Source organism: Hibiscus syriacus, unplaced genomic scaffold (assembly GCF_006381635.1).
Source record: "Hibiscus syriacus cultivar Baekdansim isolate YM2019G1 unplaced genomic scaffold, ASM638163v2 tig00110299_pilon, whole genome shotgun sequence".
NCBI lineage: Eukaryota > Viridiplantae > Streptophyta > Magnoliopsida > Malvales > Malvaceae > Hibiscus > Hibiscus syriacus.
Genome location: NW_024062668.1, coordinates 31,642 through 53,004, shown reverse-complemented (window position 1 = coordinate 53,004; position 21,363 = coordinate 31,642). Strand labels below are relative to the sequence as shown.

General features: G+C 30.8%; 2 protein-coding genes across 2 annotated transcripts; one reads left to right on the top strand and one right to left on the bottom strand.

The window, feature by feature from the left end:
• The first annotated feature begins 112 nt into the window (after positions 1-112).
• LOC120116479 (probable alpha,alpha-trehalose-phosphate synthase [UDP-forming] 11) lies at positions 113-19,451 on the top strand. Its single transcript, XM_039136959.1, has 4 exons — positions 113-134; positions 16,541-18,536; positions 18,627-18,897; positions 18,987-19,451. Exons 2-4 carry the CDS (start codon positions 16,564-16,566, stop codon positions 19,266-19,268), a joined length of 2,526 nt encoding a protein of 841 aa, XP_038992890.1. The 5' UTR covers positions 113-134; positions 16,541-16,563; the 3' UTR covers positions 19,269-19,451.
• On the bottom strand, positions 763-7,486 carry LOC120116575 (EG45-like domain containing protein). The gene is made up of 4 exons (XM_039137026.1): positions 7,379-7,486; positions 1,269-1,401; positions 892-1,168; positions 763-776 (listed from the first exon to the last, which is right to left on the bottom strand). Exons 1-4 carry the CDS (start codon positions 7,484-7,486, stop codon positions 770-772), a joined length of 525 nt encoding a protein of 174 aa, XP_038992957.1. The 3' UTR covers positions 763-769.
• Positions 19,452-21,363: the final 1,912 nt, after the last annotated feature.

The window sequence follows — 21,363 nt, the reverse complement described above, 5'->3', positions numbered from 1 at the left end:
ATTGAAAACTTTAATCAATAATGCAAATAAAGATCTATAACTTTTAAGGGTTATTTCTCTAGGGATTTGACTAGAGTTGGTAAATTAATCGAGCTTGAACAAATAATGTTGTGTTCGTGTTTGTTTGTTTTTTTTAAAAAAGTTAATGATTGGTTCGTGTTCGTTTAAATTTTTTATATCGTGTTCATTTATTTTTTTTAAGATGTTTGTGATCAACTCATTTAGCGTTCGTAAACATGTTCGTCAAGATAGTGAAATTATGCTACTAGTCCTTAAGCTCCTTATTCGTATAAATGAGTTGATAAACGAATTTTTAAACCAGTTTATCCGTGAAAATAAACGAGAAAACATGTCTTTATTCGTGCTCATTCGTTTATAAAATGAACATAAAAATTGTGTTCATACTCGTTTATTTAGTTTAATAAACAGACATAAATGAACGAACAGTTCATGAACAGTTCATATAACGCTTTATTCATTTACACGTCTAGATTTAACCTTTGAGAACATTAAGATGAAATTTAATGTTTTTAAATATACTCAAGATAAAATATCAAAATTAACCCCGACGTTTATCAAAATACCCACTTTAATTGATATTTTTAGCTTACGATTCCTAACGGTATATCGCCAGGCACATAGTTTTATTCATCGGATAAAGTAAAACATAGGAAAATAAGAAGGAAACTCAGGAGAGAGGATATGTTGTTTAAAATATTCGATTAACATCATCTGATCTTGAAAAGCCCTTTGAGTAGAAGCATCAAACTCAAACCCTGAATGAAAGAAAAAGGCAAAAACGTGCAAATGATATTAAGGGTCTATCACCTTTGTACATGATACCTGAAACTTGTATGACAAGAGGTGGAGTAAAGAGTAGTCGGGGCATACTCGTTAAGTTCGACTAGGACTATACCGGCGTTGGGATCGGCAATGGTGGAGAAAGCATCTCGAGAAAGGTTAATGATCCCCTGGCATCGGGCTTTACAGTAGTCGACAACTTTAACCACCACAGTTTTACCATTCTTGCAAGGATGCAGTACTTGGTTCGCTCCTCCTATGCATTTAACTCTATACCTCTTGCCGCATGCTCTTCCCCTTTGCCACAACGCATCACTTACTCCAGCCACCATTATTCCATTCTTTTGGTTCCCATAGCTTGCCGAAGCTGTTAAATAATTCAATGATGAGTGATTGTGTCTAAACTACAACATCTACAAAATCAGTATAAAATATAATCCATTCAGTGTGTATATATATATACTCACGAAGATAAGGCGGCCCATAAAAAACAGCCTTCCCTTGAATGGCATGCACGATGGAGCTAAGACACAGCACCATTGTCACTGTCAGAGAAACTCTTTCACCCGTCACAAAAAGGGAGATTGATCTGATCTCTCCCTTGGTTTAGAATACAGTTGTTAGGGTTGCCAACACCTCGCATTTTATTGGTCCAAAATTTTACTGTTCATAGTCGTGTCTAGTGCTTCACCCAGACTTGGGACAGTTTATTCTTATCAGTGAGTCATAATTTCTTGCTTTCTCACATTCCCACTAACCTACTCTTCATTAAAAATTTCCACCCCATTTATTCACTTGTCTTTGCTATCCACTAATCCTTCCATCAAGGGAGACTAAGGATATACATGATGTTTGCATGATGGTGCCTTAACATTTGTACACTTGTGTAGGTCCTATTAGTAAAATTAACTACTGTAAAATATATTAATTATCAAAGGTAATGATTAAAATAATAATAATAGAAGAAAAATACATAATTATTGTGACATGGTAAAATTTACGTCATAAAAATAATAGAATTAATACATAGTAAAATGAGCAATTATTCTCTTAATAATGAATACATCTGGAACTTGTTAAAATAGGAGTAAACTCATATCACACGACTAATCTTTTCTCCAAATAAACTCCGCGATAGATCAACAAAATTAGCCTATAAACATCAAGATGTTGGTAAATGTTATAGAAATGTGACTCAAAGTCTTTCATAGAAGGTGGGTAGTTCTTCACTCTTACTTGCATGATTTTATCAAGTTTATCTCAATATAGACCACCCAAATCATGGATATGAATCATAGAAAGTCTTTAGTAAATTCAACCTCACAAATTTACATTAAATTTGTACAGAAACTAAAAAATTCAATTTGATTCAACTCGACTCGAATTTCCTAAACTCGACTCATAAAATTTTTAATTAAAGTTTGAATTTTAAAAATATACTCATCAACTCTAATAACTTAATTTTTTTTTATTCAATTGAACTTTATTCAATCAAATATTCGCCTCTAAATAGTATTTTGATAATTGATTTATAGATAGATGCATGTATGGGGGAAGACAATTTTATCCGATTCAATGGGCTCAAACCTTCACAAAACTCTTACCAACAAATAAAGAAGGTAGGCCTAGGAAAATATGGCCCCGATGCTTGGGGATACCCAATAACAAGGTTAAAGTTCAATCTCATATTAAAGATATAAGGCTAAATCACACGTTCGACTATATTGTAGGACTCTCTAGATACCTTTTAACACTGTTAATTTTTTTTCATCTTATTCACGTGAGGCAAAAAGTAATTGGTGAGGACTCGTCAAGCAGTCTCAATGATAAAATTTAATGTTGTTTTTCTTAAAAGCTCTATAATCAAATAATTATATATGTAAAATATGTATTATCGATTGATTAAAAAATTAAACAAATATTATTTTATGATCACCGTATATTAAAATAAGTAATTGATGATGTACATAGTGTATCTGTGGTGTTAATAAGGTATTTAATGATAGGAAATGAATGTAGTTCTGACAGAGCGTGTAGGGCAGGTGCAGGCGGCGATGGATGAAGGCGCAATTTGTTATCCAATTTGATACTTTACTTTAATTCAACAGGAAGATCTGATAGGGTGGTCCATGCCTCAAATTACATCAAACCATAACCTTTTCTAACTCATCTGCACCAATTAAAGTTTTTTATAGTTTCAAACTGCTCCTATTTCCCTATGCCTCTTTTCACAGTTCCACTTGCTTGTATTTAAGTTGGGATGATCCAATATTAGTTCAGTTGATACTTGTTATAACATTATCATGAGCTTGAGCTCTGAATTTAAAAAAAAATATTATTTTAGATAATATATTAGAGTTTGATCTGAGTTTGATCTTATTTAAATTGTTTAGAGAAAATAAGAAATTAAAAAGTCTATATTTTATGTTGATTGAGAATAGAAAATATAATTTGAGTAGGTTTTTTGTTATACAAATTTCTTTTGTAGTCAAGTAATTATCCTTATAGATAGATACTAGAAATTAAGGTTAGACATAACAACTTAACGTAGATTCCTCATGTATTCTTTTGTTTTTTATATTAGTGGAATTTCTCGTCTCTTGTCTATATTTTTATCCGAAAGAGTTTTTCACGTAAATTTTTTTATGTGCTTGCCCTTATACTTTAACATATTATAATTGAGTTAGGATCCATTTACACCTAGTTTAAGGTCAGTATGATATTATTTTTGAAAAATGATTTTAAAAATGCTATAAAAAATACTTTTAAAAGTATTTATGAAAAGTGTAATTTAAAATTTAATTGTTGGGATTTTCATTAAAAATAATTTTAAAAAGATAAAATGTTGAAAATATAATATTTGAAGATAAAAATATAATTTCACCCAAAAGTGATTTTCTACATCAAAAGCTAGAAATTTGAGCTTATGATGTTAGGTTAAAAATCATTTTTTCCACCAATGATTTTAAATTAAATTTTGGGTATTTAGCATTGCTTTTAGGGTGGAAAATCACTTTTTCATTGCTATAAGCAACACATTTATAATATCGTTAATGAGTAGAAATAGGCTACTGTGATTATTTTCTTATTTTTTTAATATATTATTTTCTCTTATTAATTTGGATCCTTTATTCTTATTCATCTAACAATCCTAAAAAATATAAAACTAAAATGTTTTATTAGATATAAACCGTTATTGTTTCATTATAATTTATATTAAAAATTGAGATAGTCAAATATCATATATGAATGAAACTTGTAATATTATAGTTTCTACGTGGTTGAAATCCATGAGATAAAAGAATCCGATGTTTACTTTGTAATTATAAAATCTCACAATGTTTCCTAAGATTCAAACAATTGGTAAAACCTTGACATTGTTGAAGTTGCAGGCAGCTTCCTAGGAAAGGACACAAAATTCAATATTTCAAACGATAACAAAAGGAATTTTTTTTCATTGTTTAAGATGATTATATGATAGTATTCGTTTATAATATTTTTTAATTTTTATTAATATATATGTTATACAATCGTAATTATTCGAATTTAAAAATTCAAAAGAGAATAATATTCTTTTAATCACTTAAATCACTCAATAAATTTAAGTATCGGATAATTTTAAAATAAAATAACTTATTTGCTTATTAAAAAAAAGAAAGAAAAGTGTGGTGGTGGGAATACAGAAAACAAACCCTAAATAACAAATAATAAAATCAAAGTTGATGTGAAAGAAGGACTCATTCTCTACACAACTCTTTGAAAAGCAGCCGAAAACGCGGAAAATGACAATGTCCAAGCAAACCCTCTTTTCTCCGGAAAAATCTTGGCGGGCTCAGGTCATTTTCGTACTAGATCATGTATATCCTCTTAGGTTTTTATTATTATATATTTTCTAAAAAAAGTTACAATAATAAAAAAATCAAAAATAATTTATAATAATTAGTTAATATATCGGGATAAGATACTAAATCATTTAAATAAAATTGAAAATTTAAATCCTAATATTTTGAATCAAATAAACCGAGCTGAAAATATCAATCTATAAATATATATCTATAATATTTGATCTAGATTAATTAATTAACATATTAAATATTGATGATTAAAAAGAAAATCAATCAAAAGAGAGTAAGTATATTTGAACGATTGATCAAGTTGATCATATATGTTCTCTCACATTATCTTAAGTCGTGAGTTTTAGACTCGTTATGAGTACCCTCTTTCCTTCTCCTAAATTCTCTCTTCCTCTTCCTTTATAAATAACATTAGATTTAGAATTTATAATAAAAATATATATAATTAAAGGAGCAATATGTCAAACATTCCAACCTGTCGTCAACTGATTGGTTGCAACACCTTGACCAACGTTACGTGAAGGATAAAGTGATATTTGGAGCGTTTCATATGTTATTTATTCACTATTCAAATAACGTTGATATAAGGTTACATTATTAGGTTTTCTTTCCTCCTTTAATCATTATAATATACACTCTAAAAATATAATTATTTAAATTTAAATCGAGTTTAATAGGTAGAATAACATTTTTTTACAAATGACACGACTCAATAAATTATTCTTTAATTTATAACATCTTAAATAAAATATTATCTTTTTATCATTTATTTTGTAATAACATAAAAAATATTAATAAAATAATATTTTTAATATAATCACAAGGAATAAAAGTAAATTAAATAATGGGGATAATTGGATAAGGAAAGAAAAGGCGAGCGTTGAACTTTAAAGAGATGAAGCTTTGACTCAGCAGGGTGAAGGGCTCCACCACCGTTAGAATTTTTTTTTTAATAATCTAAGAGTTAATTTAATTTTTTAATCAATTTATAATATAAATTTATTTTGTAAATGTTTCTTTAAATTCAATTTTTTTTAAAAAAAATAACATTTAATTTTTTTTAAATAAATAGATAAAATTGTATTAATTTTCTAAATGATATATATAAACTTTATATTTATAGATATATGAAATATAAACTAATTTTTTTGAATAGTTGAAGTGATAATAAGATAGTATCTATTCAGAATTTTCTTAATCAATTGATAACGCATATACACCCTACAAACACAGTTGCTCGAACATAAAATCTACAAGAAGAACAATATACCTCTTTTATCACTTTAATCACTTGATACAATCAAATAAAATTCTAATTCTAATACACTTTAAGATTGAAAATGGAAAGTTTTTAATAATAATGAGCATCCACACATAATATATATCAAACTGCAATTATTAATATTTTCCTATAATATAACTATAATTAATTGTTTATATTTTTTTATCACATTACAACTTGCAACGTTGATATGCGTTAACATTTGATAGAACCTATCACATCGCCAAAAAGTTATAAACTTAACTTTTCCTTCAATATCCATGTATTTGTGCTTGGAAATTTCTTTATATTTTATGAAACTATCAACATAGCAATCAAAGTGTGAAAATGCTTTTTAATATTAATTTTGGCATGACATTGAACACGTTACGAAATCTTTGATCTAGTTTGAAATTCAATTCTGAAAATTATATATCAATTGAAATATTATTCTTTTAATAAACTGGAGTAATTACAATAGTACTATTTATTCAAAATATTTTTTAATTATTGATAATGTGTGTACACTCTACTGATGTAAGTATTCGAATCGAGAACATCTAGAAAAAATAGCACTCCATTCAATCATGAGATCGCTTAATGAATTCTCTATTAAAATAATGTTCAAGCCATTAGGATTAACGATAGACATGAAATCTGAATATAATAAATTTTAAGTTAATCCGATTTGATCCATGTCCATCCCTAACCAGGATTTGGACGGGAAAATTGGTAGGAAGGTGGGAGAAGAAAACAAAATTTAGGATGATTGGCGAGAAATTCCAAGAAAATAGCGGACGATGGAAAGATACGCTCAACCAAAATTCCTAGGATAAGGATAGGGTGGGTGGATGGAGGCTTAAGTTTATCCACTATTTTCTTTTCTATTAAAATTATTCATTTTAATACAATTAAATTAAAAAAATAAAATAAAAGACTCCTATGTCTCCACTGACTTGTAAAATAATGACGTCAAAACCTGTGGTTTGTTTTATGCATAAAAGATATTTGTATTTATTTTTAATAACGTAGATAAAGAAAGATTTGTGTCGATTTCTATAAATAAGATTAATTTTTTCTTTTTAATTTTGTTTAATTAGCAACAACACTGATTTTGATGTTAGTTGTCAATCGTTAATTTTTTTAATAAACAATTATATTTTTATGACACGTTTTTCTCTGTTTTATGATCGTTTTAATATTTTCTTGTATGATTTTATATGATCTAAAATGATTAATTTCAATGTTATAAAAAAATATATAAATTATGTATTTAGTTTATGATGATAATTATAAATTTTATTATACTTTTGAATATATTCATTCTTTGATAAGAGTAAATAATTTTTTTAAAATATAACATAAATAAAGATTGTCGAGTAATTTGAATTAATTTAAATTAAACGGGTTCCCCCCCAAGTATATGATATTTTTATTATGTCCTTTGATTATGAAAATTTACAAAAGGATCACCTTCCGAATCCAAAACTAACACCAATGAGAACTCTGACCACTTCTCTAACAATATCTCCAACAACATCAGATCTTCCGCCTTCGAAGTCTCCTTCATTTCCAACAAAATATTTCAATATAGGAACGATATTGGTCTTGTTAATTTTTATAAATTCAAAGCACATCCGTGGTAAGTTCAAAATATTCACAATGGCGAGAAGGCATTTTTTTAATACTTTAGGTGACTATAATGTTGTGTCTATTTATAATCTTTATTAACCATGACAATGCACAAATACCATGTGGATGTAACGGTTCAAACCTAGGATCTCAAGAAAAAATAATATTTTTTAAATCATTGAGACCACTTAATAAATTCAACATTTAAATTATAAAAGCAATTAATAACACGATACAAAGAAATATCTATTTAAAAATTGCCCTTTGAGTCTTTTGGTGATCCTCGTATTATTTGATTAATATAATTATTGGTTTAGTTTAAGCAGAAAAAAATACTTTGAAACCGTTAAAATTTTAATTATACCCCTCCAAACCAGACACAAATATCCACCACTAATTTCAGTTGATATTTCCGTTGAAAAAGCAATTATACTTCTTTTAAACGAACGGAGATTAAATTTAATTATTTTAAATATTGAGATCAAAACCAGTTATAAAACTTAAATCGACAAAAACTACAAATATTATTAAAAAAATATATGTTTATCCATGTCGGAGTTTCAGTCTTATCCAAAATCTTATTAATGCATTCCAACCGAACTTACGGTGGGCAGTTCCATATCGTCCATCGAAATAAGGCCACGTGTCTTGATTGTTAACACGTTGGTTCTTGTCGCTTTCACTGCCTAGGGTTTTTTTAGTAATTCACTGCCCTCCTTAAACAATATAATTTATTATACCATATACACAATTTGTGAGAAACAAAATAGAGTATTGTTTTGCTAAATATATTCACTATTAAAAGTTATAAAATAGTTCATTGATTATAAGATCTTGTTTTATTGAGTTTTTCAATTATTAAAAGTTATAAAATGGTCATCTGATTATTTATATGTTTCAAAATCGTTCTTTTTGGTTAAAAAAATAAAGTCCGTCTGAGTTGGACGTTAACCTGATGACTGAGATATGATAAATCATATTTTAATAATGTCTACTGACATCGTCGTTATTTTGAAGCACTGACTCGCCAATATAATATTTCAAGCACTGACTCAACAATATGATATAAACATAGGTTCTATTCACGAAATACAACTAAAACGATTTTGAGATCATATTTTATCATATATCAATCAACATGTTAATGTTTATCTCAAACGACTGCTAATTTTTTTAACGAAAATGTACGAGTTTGAAACACATGAATAATCAGATAACTATTTTGTAACTTTTAATAGTCAGATTACTCAACAAAGCAACACCCTTTAGTCGGGTGATCGTTTTGTAACTTTTAATAGTCAGGAGATTCAACAAAGCAACATCCTATAGTCGAAATATCATTAGTGTACTTTATCCTATTATAAAAGTGTTTTATTTTTTTTTTATTTTTTTGTATTTTTAAATTAAATAATTAAAAATCTTTATTTTGACAATTAATTATAAGATTAATAGATTTTTAAATATAAATTATTTTCTAACTTTTTACCACCCTACCTATAATTAGTTATTAATATATTTTTCATTTCTCAATATATATTTTCTTTTTTTTTTGGATAATTCATTCATATTATTACCCAAAGAGCAAGAGTTGCTACAAAAACAGTGTTCAGATTACAAGATTGCTACAAACAAAAAATAACAACAATCAAATAATACCCCAATTGTTACAAAGAGTAATATTAACAGTATCTAATCTATTAAGGTTTCTACCCCTTAACTGAAAACTAATCGTTTCCTTAATGGCTTGAATCAGATCTTCAATGGTACTTGAACGTTCCTGAAAAATCCTTTTGTTCTTTTCTTCCCATATAGTGTAAATAAGGGCATTGGAAGCAAGCTTCAAAATGTATGTGAGAAGGGATTTACCATTCCATTTAGCAGTAGCCCAAGTAAGGAGATCATTCCATGACAAAAGATGGTTTTGCAAACCATTTAGAGAGAAGACAACAACACATAAAGAACCAGCAGTGGGACTGTAACATCCTTAATAACGGGTTAGTGATCAAATTGTAAAGTTTCAGAATTTGGTAACTAAAGAAGAACAATGGATTAGTTCAATGATTTATTTGGAAATAAATCCTAAAAATTGTTAGTAATTATTAGATGAATTAGAGGGCAAAGTGGTCATTTGAATTGGAAAGGATAAGATAATGATTTATATGGCATAAGCTTGAGAGATTTCTCCAGAAACTCTCTTTTCTTCTTCTTCTTCTTTCTTTCCGCCTTTCCTCCCGTGTCTTCCTAGCAAAGGTAAGTTTTCTGATTAGTTGATTATTTGTTGATTTTAAGTATGAGTTTTGATCATTAGATGATAACTAAGTTTAAGGAAAGCTTAAGTTATCTTAAAATCAAAAGATAAAGGAGTTAGAGAAGATTAAAGATTTGGAGTTCTTGAGTGAAATATTGAAATAGAGTTTATAATAAGAATTGAAAGTTAAATTTGACTTGTCATCAATCTAGTTAAGACATACGAAGTGTTAGAAGTGGAATTAACACATGTTGCAAAATTAATGTAATTCTTGAATCTCATATGATGGATAGGATTTTGATGTTTAAGATGAAATAAATGAGTATAGATTGGTTTAAGTATGTGTACTTGAGTTAAGAATAAAAAAGGGGATGAAACATGAAGGATTTAAGCAAAAAATGGATGAATTTTCGGATTCAAAAAGAGGATTATGGGCAGAGTGCATCGATGCACATTCAATGTGTATCGATGCATCAAGGTTAAATCCCAGAATTTGTTGAAGATGCATCGATGCATAAGGAGTGCATCGATGCACTCATTTAAATTAATTGAACATCGAATGCCATTTATCCATCGATGCATAAGGAGTGCATCGATGCACCTGCTTAAAATACAAACATCGAATAGGATTTATGCACCGATGCATGGGTAGTGCATCGATGCACCCGTTAAGGGATGCATCGATACATGGTGTAGTGCATCGATTCATACCTTCAATAAGAGATGGAAATAACTTTCTTTTAGCCTAAGGATTTATAGCTTGAAATATATCAATTCGTATGCTGATAAGTATCAATGTATTACTATATAGATTTAGAGCGTAATCTCATTCCAGAACAATCGAAGGATTAGAATCGAATCAAAGCAAGGCTAAGGTGAGTGCAATTTAAATTGTACTTATGTATCAAATAAACATTGGCTTGCGATGAGCCAGTGATGGAGTTACTATAGTAAGAAGGGACTTCTAAAGTGTTATTTGAATTGTGATTCTTATGTTTGCATGAGTACATGAAAATGAGTACATATGTTATATGTATTGCATTTGTTACATGAATTGAGTGAATAAATGTTAGTGTGATGAGTTATGTGAACTGGTTTAAGTAGTGGATGTAATTATATACGCTATGTAAAATAAATATGTGATTTAAGACATAAGTTAAAGAAATATATGATATGAGATAAGATAGATGCATGCTATGATATGAGATAAGTTAAATAACATTGATTTATAGGACAATATAAGAATAATATATAAATGAGGAGACATTGATATAAGTGATTATATGAACATGTAAAATAAGTTATACGGAGATGATTTATGAGCTGAAATGAACATCTAATATATGAGTCATATGGTAAAGAGATTTATGAAGCTATAGGAAAATGTTATGGGAACTATGTGATGATAAGTTATGAGAAAATATTTATATAGGTAACAAGCTACGTGAAATTGAATTAAGTAATATATGAAACTAGAATATAATTAATGTGAAATAAGTGATTAGGTAAAACTGTGAGAAGTTATAGGGCATTGTTATTTGAAGTATATGAAAGTATGTATATGGATACCTGTATAAGTTTATATGTTATACTATGTGCTATGTGATGTATATATGAACATATGTGAACAAGATATGACATGCGAGTTTACATGAACAAATGAGGAATGATATAAGTCATGTGAAATGATCTATGTGAATATATGCACTTGTGATACATGTGATATGATATGAAATATATGGTTACACATACATATGGTATGTGACAGAAGAGAAAGAACAAGTGATATGAAAAGTATAAATGATAATGCCCATGTTATATGATATGAGAGCTAGTGGTATAGTTGGCATGCCAAGAGTCGAGGGTATATTAGTCATTTGGGACGTATCCAGTGGTACTTCGGGATATAGTGGTCCTTCGGGACGAATACTGAACAAATGTTCGGTGCCCCATGAGGGAATTTATACGAGCTGTTGTGACAACATTAGTGCACAACCTCAATGTACTCACATACCTTAAGTTCTCACAGGTGTATATGGGCTAATAAAAAGACAATATCAAATTTAATACATATGATGCATATGCTTTTGGTGATATGGAATATGTTCCATGAATTATATGATATTATGTATGTTTAGTTGTGAAATGATAAATGTGTTATATGATATACAGAAATGATAAATACAATATCATATGATAAATGGAGATTTAGATAATGATGGTATATGTACATGTATGTATTTTGATATATGAAATGTACTATGATTTCTATTATATGTTTTATATGCCTCACTAAGTCAACGACTTAGCGTGTGATTGTTTCACATGTAGGTACCAAGAAGAGGAAGAATGATAAAAGTTAAGCAAGACAGGTCAGTTCATCCTTTCCAAAGATCAGATCAAAAAAGCATTGTATAATATGTATTTTAAAATACGGATGATAGTTTGCATGTAAATAAAGATTTGAATTTGATATGCTCTAATTAGTTTTTCTAAAGTCATATGAATATCTTTGATGTAATTTAGTCAGTTGTTTTAATAAAAGATTTAAAATTATTCACTAGTTTGTACAAGTACTGGTTTTGAAAAGTCAATGTGACACCTCAGATTCATATCCGGGTCAGGTACGGGTTGGGGGTGTTACAGGGACATTCGAAGAACAGATGATTCCTAGTTTTCATGGCAGTCAAAAAACACAATGACAGTCATTAAGAAGTCCCATATGTTGTAACCTTTCTTTAGTAGGAAGTCTGTCGAGGAAAATCATCCAAGTAATTAAGCTCTGTGTTTGGGGATGTGAAGAGGAAACCATAGCAGTTTATGCCATGGGACTTTGGGAGTCTTAACCCTGATAACATTCCAGATTTCTTTGACTTTTGTCATAGAAGGCAGCAAAACATAAAAAGCTTCTGGTCTCATTTTCGATATTTGTCTTAAGTTCCAGCTCATGGAAGACTTTTTATTTTTAAAGCATCTATCTATATTATATGTAAAACTGTTACTAAATTTGTGCCATGAGTAAACCAAATACCAACTCTGTTAGAATAATAAAATAAAATACCTTTGTAGTTAAGATAGTTAAAATTAATATAAAGATTTTTTTTTACCTTTTTGCACTTTTATATAAATTTTAAATAAAACTGCTAAAAACACTCGAGAATCAAACATAAAATTAATATAGTTGTATGTAGAACTCTTATCACTCTATAATTATTTGTTAAAATATTATATATATATAAAATGTTTTAATTCTCCCACACCATAATTGTGATATAATCTAAATTTGAATAATATTTATAAAAATATTTAACGAATTGTTTTTGCTTAAATTATATCATATAATTAGACACAATGATGAAACAAGAGGAGAGCGGTCATTACTTCTAAAATTTTCAAATATTCTTATATTTTAATATTTTTATTGATAATATATTTTTGTTTCTTTAAAATTTTATGAATTTATTATCCCTTACAATTTTATAAGTTCATTTCTTCTAACTTAAAATTCTATGTCAATATCTAATTAGACATATATGAAAAATCAATCATTCACAAATAAATTTATTAATAAGAAATAAATTATTTTTTTACAAACAAAATTACATAATATAATTCATATAAAAATAACACGATATAATGATTTTATATGATTCTCTCTCCACATAAAGTTTTGCTTTGATGGCATAGAAATTTTAGAGGGGGAAGAAAGGTGTAGGTTGGTGAATGACGTGGCAACTCATAAGAGGTGGACAACACTAAGAACGAAGATACGCGAATATGCCACATCATCCATGGAAGACACGTCCGTGACCCTGGGTTTTGTTTAACAAACCAAACACACGCCGCACTGCCAGTATAATAATCCCACGTGGCTCCACTCCAATTTATTATTGCACGTGAATTTGAATTCATAATAAAGAAACCTCTGTCACGGATTTTAAAATTAAAGCAAAAATCTATTATATGCGTTTTAAAATTTAAAAATATGAAAAGAAAAAAGAAAAGTCGAATGGAGAAAGAGTCTGATGGATAGGCGTCGAGAGTTGAGATCTTTACACGTGACAGAGATGAGAACCGAGTAAATCTGTGAAAGGATTTCGGACACGTGTCCTTTTTCCTTTTTTAATGTGTTATTTAAAAATAAAATCTTCATTCAATTACACTATTTAAGATTATTTATCGTTTTCCTTTTTTTTACATAAAATAAATAATATAAATTTATACATTTGATCAATTTAACATTAATATAATTAGAAGGGATTACAATTAAGACACTTAAGTATAATCCACACTTAACCAACCAAGCCATATAACGTTTTTATTCTTAACAATAAGAATATTTAAGTTGAACTTTGGCTTGACATAGTAGTTAAGTGTCAACTTTTCCGGGTTCTATTTTGATCCCTCCCAATGTATTCTTTTTAAATATTACAGGGTTAAATTTATTAAATTATTTAAAATTTAAATAAAAATCAAATTGATATGATTTTTAAATATCATAGTAAAATATACAAATGGTACTTCGACTATAGGACAATATATTGTTGAGTCATCTAACTATTAAAAGCTACAAAAATAGACTCGTCATTTTTCATTAAAAATTTGACAGTCATTTGAGTTGAACGTTAATATGTTGACTAAGATATGATAAAATCATATCTTAATGATGTTTACTAGCACCGTCGTTGCTTTTCAAGCACTGAGTCTACGGTATAATGTTTTAAGTATCGACTCGATGGTATGATGTAAATGGAGAGTCAATCCACAAACCACAAATCAAACAATTATGAGGTGAGATTTTATCATATCACAACCAACATGTTAAATTCCAGCTCAAACGATTATCAACTCTTTTAACATAAAATGACGACTTTAGAACATATGAATAGTCAGGTGACCATTTTATAACTTTCAATAGTCGAGGGACTCAAAAAAGTAACATCCTATAGTCAGAGGATCATTTTGTAATTTTTAATAGTCAGGAAACTCAACAAAGCAACATCATATCATCAGGACCATATGTGTACTTTACCTCCAAATATTAAAGATCAATATTATTAAAATATTTTAAATTAGGATTAAATTGATATGATTTTTAAATATCATGGTAAAATATACAAATGAGCCCCCGACTATAGGGCAATGTATTGTTGAGTCATTTGCCTATTAAAAGCTACAAAATAAACTCTCCATTTTTCATTAAAAATTTAACGGTCATTTGAGTTGAACGTTAACATGTTGACTAAAATATGATAAAATCATATTTTAATGATGTTTATTAGCACCACTGTTGCTTTCAAGTACTGAATCAACGACATAATGTTTTAAGCATTGACTCGATGGTTTAATGTAAATGGAGAGTCAATCTACAAACCACAAATAAAAACGTATTAAGGTCAGATTTATCATAGCGCAATCAACATGTCGACATCAAACTCAAACAATTGTTAATTTTTTTAACAGAAAATGATGAGGTTATAACATATGAATAGTCAGATAACCATTTTATAACTTTTAATAGTCGTTGGACTAAAAAAAGCAACATCTTATCATCATGGACCATTTGTGCACTTTACCCCTAAATATTAAAGATTAATATTACTAAATTATTTTAAATTAGGATTAAATTGATATGATGTATATATTTTAAAAACTAAAATTGTTAGTATATCATGTCACATCACTTCGTTAATTTTTTAAGACCTAATGACTAAAATAAGGAAAAAAACGTAATATTAGTGACTAAATATATATAAAAAATAATATGATGACCAAAGTAGTAGAGATGTAATAGTATGGTGACCAATATATATAATTTACCCAAATATTAAATATTTTCCACAAAAAAGTATCAGCTGCTTGATTTTCTAGTAATTAATGGCAGAACGTGTTAACCTAATCCTAAATACTTTAATTTATTATGCGTATAAAAACTATAACGACGTTTTAGCTCTCCCTTTTTCTTTCGATTTTATTAATTAACATATACGAGATAAGGTATTTATTTATTTATTGAGAGTATTTATATAATTAAGGTAATATGTTTTCTGGAAAAAATGTATAAGAATATATCACTAACTGCTTTAAAAATTCAAATAAAAACAAAAAATCCATTATTTATTTATTTTAAAAAAATGTGATTGATCGATTTACCTATTTGTATTGATTAATTAATTATAAAATCCATAAAAATGCTGAGATTAAATATCTAATTAGTGATTAAAGATAAGATTGACTTGATCAATTGTAACTCCCAAAAATTAAAAATAAATTTAAACAAAAAGGTAACCTCGGCTCAACAGTGGGATCGAACAGAACATAACAGAAAGGGTCGGTTTCAGTGAGAACAGAATCCCATGTCTCGAACCCGAGGAGATTATGGTGTAGACGCGTCGAATCTGGACCGTTGAAACCACTGCCTTGACGTACTCACGCACATATATTATATTATTCTCTATTTCCCTCACTCTTTTCGTTCTTATCCTCAGCCTGCTTCTTTCCTTGCTTAAAAGCTCTTTTTTTTATATATGTTTCTTCATGGAATGTGTAACGAAATCTTTGATTGGAAATCTGTACCGGATTCAGATTTCTTTGTTTTACTCTTCTATAAATTCTTAAACACATAACAATTTTAAGTACTTGAAACAATGAAATCGAACTTCTTTCGTCGTCTTCATTGATTCTTTCTGTACCCTTTGATTCCTTTCATGTTTGATATATGATTTTAACATATATACGATTCTGGGTTTTTTGATCAATCTCGAAACATGGTTTCCAGTTGTTGTTTAGACCAATTCAATATGTTGTCAACCGATGATTTCCGAGTCATGAATCGGATCCCTCGAGTCACGAAGGTCCCCGGACTCGTCCCTGAATTCGAAGAAGATGAGCAACAAAGCATGCCGAGGAAAAGGGTTATCATCGTTTCCAACCAGTTGCCTTTACGTGTTTGGAGGGACGACGACTCGGTGTCCAAAGAATGGTGCTTTGAATTCGACGAGAACGATCTTCTCGCTCAGCTGAAAGACTCTTTCCCTCCCGACACGGAGGTCAGATACGTCGGCACGTTGAAAGCCGATGTCGATGCGGATGATCAAGACGAGGTGGCCCGAGTCCTGCGCGAAAAGTTGAGCTGCGAAACCATATTTCTTCCCGTGGAGATGCGGAACTTGTTTTATCATGGCTTCTGTAAGCACTACCTATGGCCTTTGTTCCATTACATGATGCCAGAGCCCGGAAGCGACGGTGTACGTTTCGACCGAGCACAGTGGACGGCTTACGTGTCTGCTAACAAAATATTTGCAGATAAAGTTCTTGAAGTCATGTTTAGAGACGATGAAGATGGGGATCATGTATGGGTGCATGATTATCATCTCATGGCTTTACCTACCTTTTTGAGAAGAAGGTGCAACAGGGTAAAGCTTGGTTTTTTTTTACACAGTCCCTTCCCTTCATCTGATATTTATAAAACTTTACCTGTCAGAGATGACATTCTTAGAGCTTTGTTGAATTGCGATATGATTGGCTTCCATACTTTTGATTATGCTAGACACTTCTTGTCTTGTTGTAGAAGGATTCTGGGTTTGCATTCTGAGTCCAATAGGGGCCACATTGCTTTAGAATATTATGGTAGGCCTGTGACTATCAAGATTTTGCCTGCTGGGATTCATATGGGCCAGCTTGGATCTGTCATCTCCGAGGAAAACACCATTAGGATGGTTAAGGAGTTGAAGGATCGATACGAGGGGAAGATTCTGATGATCGGTGTCGACGATTTGGATTTGTTCAAGGGAATTCCTCAGAAATTTGCAGCCGTGGGAGAGCTTTTGGAAAGGAATCATGAATTGAGGGGCAAAGTTGTTTTGGTACAGATTACTAACCCTGCTAGGAGTTTAGGCCGAGATGTGCAACTTCTTCTTGATGAGGCGAATAGCATTGCCAAGGAGGTCAATACCAAATATGGGAAACCCGGCTTCGAACCGATAGTTTTCGTGCAGGGACCGATCACTACACGAGAGAAGCTAGCGTATTATGCGGTTGCTGATTATTGTGTGGTGACTCCTGTGAGAGATGGGATGAATTTGGTGCCATATAAGTATACTGTTTGTAGGCAGGGCTGCCCTGCTTTGGACAAGGCATTAGGGGTAGATGAAAACTCACCTCCTAAGAATAGTGTGATCATTGTGTCTGAATTCATAGGCTGCTCACCGTCGCTCAGCGGGGCGATCCGTGTCAATCCATGGGACATTACCGAAATGGCTAATGCAATGTGTACGGCCATTACTTTGCCGGACACAGAGAAACACTTGCGCCATGAGAAACATTACAAGTATATTATCTCTCATGATGTTTCTTACTGGGCTCGGAGTTTCGAACAGGACCTCGTTAGAGCTTGTAGGGAACATTATCACAAGAGGTATTGGAGAGTTGGACTTGGTTTTGCATTTAGGCTAGTTGCCATGGAGCCTAACTTCAGGAAGCTAATAGGAGATACTCTCAACTCTTCCTACAAGATAACCAATAGCCGACTGATCCTTTTGGACTACGATGGAACTATGATGCCACCGACTTCGGTAAACAAGGGGCCTAGTCATGAAGTTATTTCAGTCCTGAATCGATTATGCAGTGACTCAAAAAACATTGTTTTCATCGTGAGCGGCAGAGATCGGGGCACCCTGGGCAAGTGGTTTTCTTCATGTGAGAAACTGGGTATTGCAGCCGAGCATGGATACTTTATAAGGTAATGTTTTAAATTTTGTACTCATTTAATCCAGGATATGTTGCAATATCTGTTTCTTGATCAATAATATATTTTCTTCCGATTCGGTAGGTGGACTAGGGACTCACCATGGGAAACCTCCTGCCCGATGGACTTGAGTTGGAAAGAGGTTGTAGAACCTATAATGCAACTTTACACAGAGGCAACAGACGGGTCGTGTATCGAGAACAAAGAAACTGCAGTCGTCTGGCACTATCAAGATGCCGATCCCGATTTCAGTTTATTCCAAGCTAAGGAGCTTCATGACCACTTGGAGAATGTCCTGGCCAATGAGCCTGTTGTTGTTAAAAAGGGGGAACACATAGTTGAGGTTAAGCCACAGGTACAAAGTGATTTCGGAATCTTTTAAAAACGTATTCACTTCATTGGCTTGTGGTTTAAAGTGCTGTTCCTTTTTATGTGGAGCTGCAGGGAGTGAGCAAAGGCAATGTTGTGGAAAATGTCATCTCAAGCATGAGGAGCAAGGGCAAAGCACCGGATTTTCTGCTTTGCATAGGCGACGATCGTTCCGACGAAGATATGTTTGAAAGCATTGCTCGATCATCTGCCAACTCTATCTTGCCCACCATAGCAGAGATATTCGCATGCACGGTCGGTCTAAAACCGAGTAGGGCAAAATACTATGTCGATGACATTGTTGATGTCATCGGACTGCTTCGAGGTGTTCCGGAAGCATCGGTACAGCCAAACTGACTTAGGGGAAAATTAAGAAAAAAAGAAAAGATTACATGAGGATTTTTTTAGGGCTAATGATATAGGAAACCTTGTGCAGACTATACCTTTTTAACAGATTCCATTACTTAGAAACGCTATACTGCTGGTTCATGTTCTTTTATTATACTTTCAAATATCAAGCACAGTTCTTAATTTGTCAAAGAATATCTATTTCAAGCTTCAATTAGGTCCAAGTTCGAACTAAACTTGGTCGATAACAATTACAGAACTGAATTCGGTTCGAATAATTAACTTGCAAACGATGACAGAAGATAAGAATGGGAACAACTCTAACTTGTACAAGTAAAACTAGTGCAGGTTTCAAAGGTTTGGAGAAATGTACCTGGCACTTACTTTTTGGTGTAGAAACTTTTTGAAGTTCCTAATTTTGACCCAATGATTCAAACTTAGGCAGCTTACCATGGTTCTATTTCAAGCAGCCTAATGTTACCAAGTCAATTTACATCCACACATTTCGGTCATATTAGGTTCCTTTGGGAACTAAACAAACTATTGACATGTCACACTCAACTTTTTTATTCATTTTTCTTGGTAAACCGAATTATTTGTATCGTTGATATCATTATTGTTATAATATTTAAATTATGATTTTGAATATATTTTAACGTAATTACTTGTGATTAAAAGTTAGATGACTGAATTTATTGAGTAGTCTTAGTGGTTAAACATAATGTTGTTATTCTTTAAGATCTTGGGTTTGAATAGCTGTATTTGTAGGGTGTGTGTGTGGGTTGTCAACGGTTAAGAAAGATTATAAATAAATTATACCTTTTAATCACCTTATACTATTTAAAGAAAAAAGTTAGATATTTCAGAGTAATCTAAGAACGGATATTTATTGTTAGTGTGATGATATGGACAAAACGACGTTGTTTTAGCATGGCTATTGATGCACAAAATAATATAGTTTTAGGCATTAAACTTTAAGGGTATATCAATTTTGTTACTAAACTTTAAAAAATATCAGTGTTAGACACTAAACTTTTTCGATCACTGTTGATATCCAACCATCGTTTGTCACTAATCTTCTTTCACGGCAAGATCAATATCAAAATATTTGTATTTTAGTCCTCTTTCTTCTCTTTGTATTTTACTCATCAAAATATTTGTATTTTTACTACCCTACCTCCCCTTACTCCATTGCATATGGGAATAGGGTTTTATTGTTCTTCTTCTTCTTCTTCTTCTCTTTAGATTGATTTTCACAAAAACCGCTCAAAATTGACAAAAAATCATTTAAAAGTTTGACATGCCAATACTCTAATCTCCTCTTATGACCGTCTGATTAGACTAGTTTTGAGATATTTTGTTCGTCTTCTCGAAATTATGCTTTTCATCATTTAAGTTTTCGAACAAACACATCAAACCCCCTAAATCTAAGAAATCTCTAAACCCCTAAAAGTAGTGGATTTTTTTGGGTTTAATTTCATCAATTTTGAGTGAGTTTCGTAGAAAATCAATCCTAGAAGAAGAAAAGGGATTGAAATACGAACGTTTTGGTATCAGTCTTATCGTTAAAGACGATTGGTGATGGGAGACAATTGACTGTCGGCGGCAACCGGAAAAGTACAGTGCCAAAAAATGATATTTTTAAAGTTTATTGGAAGTGTCGTCAATAGCCGTACCAAAATGATGTCGTTTTGTCCATGTCATCACTCCGTTTGAATTTTAATGACTCAATGACATAGTTAAAGTCAAAATCAAAATTTAATGCTATAATTGAAACAATTGAAAGTTTAATAATATAATCGATATACTATCTAAAATTTAATGCATTTGATGATAGTTACCCTAGATAGAATTAGAGATATTTGTATTTATTAAGAAGTGCATGAATGAACTTGGTTTATTGATGCTCTCGCCTCTCGCATATGCCATTCATCTTATTGCCGAGTCCGGATAATCTAATTTTTTAAACTTTCAAGCTCGGTGCTATAGGAATGCTGGTACTTGAAGGGCTTAAACTATATGGTTTGACGTCCTTTTGTTGGACAGGCAAATTAACATATCAGATTATAATAGGAGTTGATTTTGCGTCATGAATAAACAATGG